Raw genomic sequence first — 9,115 nt, 5'->3', positions numbered from 1 at the left:
TGGCGGGCTACAGACCACAGGGTTGCAAAGAGTCGGACACAACTGAAGCAACTTGGCACGCACACATGATCTACTAATATCCAGTGGAATACACTTCGGGAAACGCTGGTCCAAACTAACGATGTCTCATGTTTCAGACAAATTTTTGACTCGGGTGGGGACAAGGGTTGCCAGATAAAACAGAGGAAGCCCGCTTAGATCTGAAGTTATGCACCTCGTTCACGGCACCCGGCAGGCTCTGCAACACCCCCTCTGATATGTCACTCTACCACGTGAGTTATCAACAGAACGAAGACGGTTACCTTCCTCAGGGTAGCACTCCGGGAACCCACGTGAGCCCATTATGAGGTTGCCATCTTCGTCATGCTGTTCCAGGGTCCCGGGGGGACAGGTGGGGACAGGGGTTGTGGGTTCCGGGGTGGTGGTGGTGGTTCTCTGGGTCGTGGTTCGGGTGGTCGTTGGGCGAGTGGTGGTGGTGGTAGGCCGAGGGGTCGTGGTGGGCCGGCGGGTGGTGGTGGTGGTAGGTCTCGTGGTTGTGATGGGGGCACGGGTGGTTGTTTTGATGACCTCCAAGCCCACCAGGGGCTTGCCTCCAAGACTCAAAATGGGCTTATCCTGGGCACTGGCCAAGGGTTTGGCATGGCGCCCCTGTCCAAAGAGCGGGAAGCCGTCAGGGCTCACCACGGGAGTCCCTCCCAGATCTGAAACAAAAGCAAATAAAAGCTATGCAGCCAGGTGAAACAATCCAGGGAAGTAAAAAGCAAGTGGAAAGTATCTTCTCAATGTCTTATATTCTATAATCAACAAAAGGCAAAGAAATAATGAAAAGGATACCAGCTGAGCTCACAGTACCTGCTACTATCCAGAAACTTCTGGGCTTTTTATATTGTCCATTACTCTGCACTAGCTTATAAAAGTATATAAATACCTCATTGTTATGCCTTATTACCTGCAATAACTCTAAGTCTCTAGGAAGGAAAGTGATTCTTTCCCTGTCCTTACTCCTACCACTACGGACTTAGTGTTACTTTGGACCAGTGGTAGCAAAGTTATTCTGCAAGGAGCCAGAGAGTAAATATCTTAAGCTTTGTGTTGCCACTATTCAGCTCTGCCACTGCAGAACACAAAGCATAGACAGTAAACCAAGAAATGCACATTTCTGTGTTCCAAGAAAACTTCGTGTATGGAGAGTGAACCAGGAATGTAATGTAATCTTCACATGTCACAAATATTATTCTGTGATTTTTTTTTTGCAATCATTTAAAAACATAAAAGCTATTCTGAGCTCACAGGCTATACAAAAACAAGCAGCAGGCAGGGTCCAGCTTTAAAAGTTGCTGAAGTCTGCTCTGGACTGCCCAATCCCAAGAATGAAGTTAAGACCCACCTCCTGTAGAGGGTGGAGTCTGTAGGAAGATAGCTGGATCAGGGAAGAAGCTAAGCTCCACCCCTTCCGAGGCACCTCATCTCCATGAGGTTAATGTAACTGGACCAAGGGCCTCCATTAAAAATGAGGAAGAGGAGGAAGAGAGAAGTTGTTACACTTCAGATGTCTCAAGGCACTTTTGTTCCATGAGGACCATTCTCACTTACCCACAATGGTTCGACCATCTCCGCCTAGTTTAATCCGGAGAGGATTTCCTTGTGAATCTTGTAGGTACCTTCCTTCTGCATTCAATACTAACCCACGATCAAGGTCCACGACCTAAATCCATGACACAGATTAAAGGATGTATTGAACATTTCAAAATATTCACATTAATCCAACTACATGAATATAGGCAAATAGGAAACATTTTTGTCAGCATCATTCATAAGGTATAATAGGAATGAAGTACAAAACAGTCATATTTCATGATTGTTTATCCATATAACAATTGTTTCAAGTTTTCTCAAATATTCAAAAGATGTTCAAAATACATTTACCACTGGGTATGTTGTATGTCAAAAGCAGGAAATGACTGTTTATCAATGGAGGAAAGAGATTAAATAAATCATGGCCCATCCATACAGTGAAATACTGTGAAGCCAGTGAAAAGGATTTGGAAATTCTGAATTTATCATGAGATATCCTGATGCAGACTTAGATTAAAGGACTGATTATTTTGCAAAATGAAGTATATTCACTTGTATACACAAGCTTAAAAGTGTAGAGAGAAAATTCTGGACAGATATATCCCAAACTATTAATAGTGATTATTTCTGAGAAGTGATTTGGGATGCTTATTATCTTTTTATATATTTCTGAATTGTTTTAATTTCTTGCCATGAACACAACAGGTTTCCATTTTGCTGTGTGTTAAAAATCAAAGTTGTTATATCAAAATCAGTTTTATTTGTAATTAGCCTAATATAGCACACATGAAAAAAATTTCATGTTCTAAGAAATTATACAACTTGGACAAAAGGTATTATCATCTCTGTTAAGAAACAACTCATGTGCCACACTGATGATTCTCAGAATATGGTCCTGGGCCAGCTTCCCCAGCCTCGCCTGGAAACTTGTCAGATATGAGAATTACCTGGTCTGAACCAAACCATATTGACAAGCCCTCAGGGATTCTGATGCCCATCAGTGTTTGAAAACCATGACTTTGAACAACTGAGTCACTGAAGGAACCCCTGGAAGCAGGCCACTCATCGGGTACTATCTCAGTAATTAAAATAAAACTTACATAAATAAACCCTACTTTCAATCTACTCCATACGGTTTCAATTCAAAATTGTTTACAAGGACACTTTGTTTTCATATGTATCCTTCCTTCTATAAATTTCTGTTCCTTTGAGAAATGGTAAAATGTACCTTGAGACCACCTGTGACTGAAAATTCTTTGAAGTTCATCAATATGTTTTCCTAAATCTTACTGCTATAAATGAGAAATTTTGACTAGGAATTCTATTATGAATAATTTTTTTGATTCTTTGAAAAAATATTTTAAGTCTCTGAACATTCTAAGTGTTCTGTCCATCACCTTCAACCCACCAAAAACTCTTAAACATTTACCTTAACCCCAGGAAGTTAAAGTCATTTAGCTTAAACATACATAAAGTACTAATACTTATTTTTTATTTCAGTCAAACAAGAATTGTTGGAAGATTTAAAAGGTGATCTGATAAAAGCTGCCTATTTGATTTGGAGATTTTTGTTTTGCTTCAGTTGTTTTAACCTGCTTTCTTTTACAAAAGATTTGAGATAATTTACAGAAAATATGTATTCTGTTTAATCAAATCATAAAGAAAAGATAAAATAAAGCTAACAGGATTGGGAAAACAGAAATGTATTGGGGAGGCTGTGCCTCAGGTTCTGTCTGACTGGTGGCCTAAACATTTGTGTGACCTTCTTAACCAGTCAAGAACGGGAACAAATGCCCATCAGTATCAGTTCAGTCGCTCAGTCGTGTCTGACTCTTTGCTACCCCATTGACTGCAGCATGCCAGGCCTCCTGTCCCTCACAAACACCCAGAGTTTACTCAAACTCATGTCCATTGAGTCGGTGATGCCATCCAACCATCTCATCCCCTGTTGTCCCCTTCTCCTCCCGCCTTCAATCTTTCCCAGCATCAGGGTCTTTTCCAATGAGTCAAATGAGTCAGACGAATGCCCATGCCTGACCTAATTAGCTATGAGAAGAAAGCAAAGTAGTTCTCAGGAGAATCAAAGCCTTTTCTGAGCACTGGAAGAAATAATACAGTATAAGTATACTGACATACAAGTGGTTAAAACTAGAGAAAAAAACACTGTTTCATTTTCTATTACACAACGCCCACCATTTTTCTCTTCCCAACAGCATGAAAACAACTGGTATGTGTAAAGAAGTTTACCCTACCCACTTTGTTCCTTGAGGGCCATTGATAACTCTTTGTCCACTTGGTTTTCCATTACTACCAGCAAGTACTCTCCCTTCTCCATTTGGTCTTCCATTATAACCTACAAGTTCGCAAACAAACGAAAAATACAGAACCTGGTAAATTCAATACTCCTGGAAAGTTGGTTTCATACCACCCTGTAAGTAGTAACATATCATTTCAAACAGAAACACTAAACAGAATTTAGAACCAATAGCTCAAATATATCAGCTAAAGATAGACAGAAACTGTGACTTCTATGTGACAAATAAGAATGTCCGTGAAGAGCGTGGTACAGTCACAGTTTTCTACAATATTGGGGGAATGAGAGGATTTGGCCTAAGTAAAATTTCCAGGTAAAGTTAAAGACCGTAGTAGTTGTAGCTTTATTTTAGCCAGCTGGAAGGTGGAGGGAGGGAGAGTTGGAAGGACAGGGAAAATTCTCTCTGACATCTATGAGATACCGTGCTGCTCTCCTCCACAGATTATACTAAACACAACCACCGTCTCTAGCCGACTCGTCGCCGAGAATAAACACACAGTCCCAACTCAAAGCTTGCTGACTTCAGTGGGGCCACAGAAGGATTTGCTCAGAGAGGTAGCAGGCCCTTTAGTTTAAATCTGGCTGTTCCTTGCACCTTCCCTCTCTCTTCACCTCCTGCCCTTTCTGATCACCTGCAGCTTGGTTGAGGCCTCTGCTGGAAACATCTGCTCTAGCTTGGCCCACCGGATAAAGTGCCTGGGCTTCCCGACAGCTATTTGCAGGTCAGAGACATTTCTCGCGTTCAAACAGTTAATGAAAATTAAGAATTTCTTGACTTTTTTACTATGTACAAGGGAATGTGACTTTTACATCTATTATTGGGGTGTTAGGTTTGCATAAAACAGTCCATTTTAATGGAAAACGGACCTCCTCATGGGGGCACTGTTCTAGGGCTTTACATTGAGCTAAATTAACAGTATATGGCATGGACTAACAACTACTGATACATTTAATCAAGAATGCTCTATTATGCCCCGAATCCATGCAAGGGGACTGCAAGGCTCCACTTAACCGAATGCCGATTTCAGGTAAATACCTTCGCTCCTGCCCTGGGGTCCACATAGACTCCAGCTCACAGCTGTCTACATTCTGTCCAAAACCTAAGTCACACATCAGCATGTTACTCCTCTGTGCGACCATTGTCTTTCACAGATTTTTCTTGAGGTTTTAAATAACGTTCACTGATTGCAACATCTTAGCAATCCTCACCCAAGACATTCCAGTTTGTCCCCAGATATTTTTAGCTGAGAGGTTTATATGCAGAATAACCAGAACAAGTTCCAGCCTCCGCAAGAACTAAACCTTCCTGTGGATTCCCTAATACCCCCTGGCACAAGAACAACCTAAAACATAGGAACCTGAGTTTGGCATCATGGCTGTGACACACGTTCACAGATTTAGAGCTTAAGGAACTTAAAGAAGCTCGATGGGACAGCAATGGCAACCCATGCCAGGATTCTTGCCTGGAGAATCCCATGGACAAAGGAGCTTGGCGGGCTACCGGCCACCAGGTGGGAAAGAGTCAGCCACGACTGAGCAGGCACACACACACCTACCAGAGGGTTGTGGAGTCTGTGTTGGGATTGGAACGGCCGCTCAGCCACCTCCTAGCTGTCTGACCTCCAGCAAGCCACTCAGACCCCTAAACCCTGGCTTCCTCATCTGAAGACCCGGGAAGCGATGCAAATCCAGGAGATGGTTACCAGGATAAGATCGCGTTTACATCTCAAAGCTCCTAACCCAATGCCTAGACAGAGCAGATGCTCAGTAAGATAAAAGTTCTAGGAATTGCTATGAACCCTGCTGAGAACTGTCAAGACAAAGTTCAGGTAAAAACAACTCACCTGCTCTTGAAGGGGGTCTCACCGGCGCGCGTGAGAACGGGTTCCGGAACCTGGCGTTCATCATCCGCTGGCGCAAGGAGAGCATCGGGGTGGTGGGGGCAGATGGGACGGGCGCGCGCGTGGTGAACCGCGACGGCGCGGGGGTGCCCACCGTGGGGCTCGGGGTGGCGGCGGGGCTGCGAGTGGGCTGTCTGGGCGGGAGGTGCGAGGCTCTCGGGGGGCTGCCCGCAGGTGGAGAAAGAGGCCGCTTCACCGGGGTGGCGTTCTCATCATGCGGGGAGCCCACCCTGGGGGGCGCCAGCACAATAGCGGGCTCCGTTTCCCCCTTAGCGAGGGTCCCATCCACTTGTTTGCCGCCCCTGGGGCTGAAGGAGGAGGGCCACTTCGGAGCAGAGGAAGACTGCGGGTCCTTGTCCTTTCCTGCCTTAAAGAACATCACGTCTTCATCCTCCTCGGCTGACACCGACTGCTGCGATTTGGACGGCAGGGGCTCCCTTTTGGCTGGCGAGGCCTGGGACGCCCCGTCCTTCCTCCCCACCCACTGGGGGCCTGCTCTGCCCGGGACCCTGGTGCGGGCGTAGGGGTGCAGGCTGCCGGGCCTGCCCGCGGGCCTGCGCAGGTGACCATCGCCCACGCTTCCTGCCTGAGCGTCCACCTGGCGGTGCTTGGGAAGAGACGGGGTGGCGTCCTTGGCACCCGCCGAGTATGCGGGGGCCCGGACGCCCCCGGTCCTCGCTTCTGCGCTGTCGTCGTCCAGATTCTGGGGAGACGCCGCGCGGGAGGACTGTCCGCCTCTGGACGAGTAAGAGTCTGAGAAGGAGGAGCTTTCCTGCGACGTGGGGTGCAGACGGCCGGCCTCGGAGGGGAATGCAGGCTGGGGTCTGGAAGGCGGACGCCCCACTTCCTTGATCCGTGGGCCGTGGGGCTGTGGCTGGGACGCCGGGACGGCTGAGGAGGGCGACTTTTCCAGAGCAGCGGACCCGGCACCCATCCTTTGGGGCCCCGTGGGCCCCGGGTGGTGCGGGGACCGTGGCGCAGGCGGCCTGCCGCCCAGCTGCGTTTCGGGAGACCCGCCCTCCGCACCCGCGTCTGTGCTCTGCTGCGTATCCTGAGCCTTAGAGGACGGAGGTTTGGCCTGAGGGGGCACCCCAGCCCAAGTGCCCGTGGATTTGGGGTTCTCTGGGAGGCGCTCCTTCCGCTGCAGGCTCGCCCCTCTCTGGGGGCCTCTTCTCAGATGGTCCGCGCCCCGGGAGGCCGGCTGCCTAGAGGAGGAAGACACGTGATGGTTCACCACGGTGGAAGGAAGTGGCTTCTCGTCTTCGGCCTCCTCTTCGCTGTCTTCTTGGCCTCCGGGGCCACGCCGATGGTCAGAAGCTGCGTGAGAATCCACCCCCGGGTGAGCCCGGGAGGATGCGGTGGACGGAGGGGAGCTGGAGGGGTGCAACCGGGCTCCCCGGCCATTGCCAAACCTGTGTGGATATCTGCCGTGGGCAGCGAAGGGTCTATTTCTGAGCGAACTGAAGTGTCCAGAGACCGGCGGGCCTGCGGGCAGCCGGGACCTAAATGTTGGGGCCGTGGCTGCAGCCGGCCTCCCTCCCTCTTCCGCATCACTGTCACCATCGCCATCGGAGTCACCTGCTCCCTCAGAGGCCTGTGTCCTCGAGTATGGCCGGGTGGACCCTGATGGTGCATTGGACCTGGCGGCCGGCATGTCCTGACCATCCTTCCAGCCCCGGGACAGCAGAGACCCAGGCTGTGGTTCGGTGATCAGGAGCCGAGATGACCCCCCAGGAGATGGAGAAAGTCTCGAAGGTGGGGCTGAGGCCCTGGAACCTTCCTCCCTATCCTCAGAGTGGGGCGCCCTCCGGGCGGGCAGGGCTGGTCTGGTGCCATGGTGCGCCGCGCTTCTGTCGCGCAGGGCGCTCCAGGCCGGGTGGCGGCCGGAAGACAGGGCCGGCCGCGCGTGCGCTGCGCTCTTGCCAGGCAGGTGTTCCGACAGGGCGTCCTTGGGGGGTGGGGAGCGCACGGTGGTTTCTTCCTCCTCTAGACCCACTGAGTCATTGTCAGTAGAGCTGGAAGGCCGGCTGGTGGAGGGTCCCCCAGAAAGGCGGTGAGCGCTGCTCTCGGGGGGTGGACGGGAGGCAGAAGAAGAACCAGATGCAGAGGGGGGCGCCCCCGGACGAGGGTGGGAGGTGGGCGAGGAGCCGCGCTGGTCCACGCCTTCCTTTCGCGGCAGCACGGGCGTGCGGGCTCTCACTGGAGTCCTCCCAGCAGCGAGGAACGGGTGGACAGGTCTGCTTGGTGGCCTCTGCTGGGACTTCTGGCCTTGGGTCTCCGGGGGCGAGGTTGGTGGGTCCCCGCGGGAATCCGGCTCCTCTTCGTCGGTGACTTCTGTGGACTGAAGACCCGAACCTCCATTCTTCCTGGGGGGAAGCTGGGCTTTTCTGAGCAGTCCACCGTTAGCCAATATTTTGTTCTTCAAGTCGAGAAGCGGGCTCTTGACATTTCTCCCTTGGGGAGAAACAGGCAAGTGAGTATGTTTTGAGGGAGCTGGCGCTTTAGGAGATGAGGAAGGCTCAGGCTTTTCAGGTTTGTGCTGATCTTCCGTGTCTGTTTTCTGTTGAACGTCAGACTCACTGGTAGGGGCTGTAACAGATTTTAAAGAATTTGCTGTCAAAGAAGCAATCTGAAAGATGTGTGATGAAAAATGATTAAGATGGCAGTATGGAGATGCCGAACACTAGCAATAAAACTGGTAACTTCTCCTCCTTTATACACTGGACACTTATTTTCTCAACTATAGGAATCTCCTTTAAAGTTCTAGTTTGCTTTAAGCAATATAGTCCTTATATTGCCATGCCCTTTTCCAGGGGATCTTCCCAACCTAGGGATCAAACCCAGGTCTCCCACATTGCAGGACGATTCTTTACAGTCTGAGCCACGAGGGAAGCCTCGATGATTTTTAAAGTTCTATTTTGCTTTAAGCAATATAGCCCTAGAGAATATGTGTGCTGAGTTTCTATAAATTGAATCGGGCTGTGCCACAACTTATTTGAAGGAATTCTGAAATGAGTGCTTTGAAATAATCCATTGAGTTCATAAGTACAAAATCTTATATAGGATTTTCTTAGTATAACTGTCAAGATATTACAAATGCATTATAGCTGTTCCTTACATTGTAGGCAAGAAATACACATAAGCCTGGCACAGAATGTTCAATGATCTGTACTTAAAGTTATATGCAGATGTGTTGTGTGTAATTTGCAAATGACTGGGGTGAGTTACACATTTGTCATTTTTGAGGCATTACAAAGACTTCCCTATTCCTCATAACATGTCCTTACTTGCTTTTTTATGACTTAAAAATCCCTTTAATGATGGA

General features: G+C 48.9%; 1 protein-coding gene across 5 annotated transcripts in view; it reads right to left on the bottom strand.

The window, feature by feature from the left end:
• FNDC1 (fibronectin type III domain containing 1) overlaps positions 1–9,115 on the bottom strand; it is a 116,260-nt gene that overhangs the window by 36,619 nt on the left and 70,526 nt on the right. For all 5 annotated transcript variants that reach the window (XR_006060675.2, XM_027972627.2, XM_015097509.3 and 2 more), the window contains 4 exons: positions 5,734–8,379; positions 3,828–3,928; positions 1,594–1,705; positions 303–701 (listed from right to left, as the gene is read on the bottom strand). Coding sequence is in view for 4 of the 5 variants with exons in the window: in XM_027972627.2 (XP_027828428.2) it covers positions 303–701; positions 1,594–1,705; positions 3,828–3,928; positions 5,734–8,379 (3,258 nt within the window). In the remaining variant the exon portion in view is untranslated. The remainder of the gene's footprint in view (positions 1–302; positions 702–1,593; positions 1,706–3,827; positions 3,929–5,733; positions 8,380–9,115) is intronic.

Source organism: Ovis aries, chromosome 8 (assembly GCF_016772045.2).
Source record: "Ovis aries strain OAR_USU_Benz2616 breed Rambouillet chromosome 8, ARS-UI_Ramb_v3.0, whole genome shotgun sequence".
NCBI classification, from domain to species: domain Eukaryota; kingdom Metazoa; phylum Chordata; class Mammalia; order Artiodactyla; family Bovidae; genus Ovis; species Ovis aries.
Note: the sequence above shows the minus strand (reverse complement) of the source record. Positions and strands in the feature narration are given on the sequence as shown.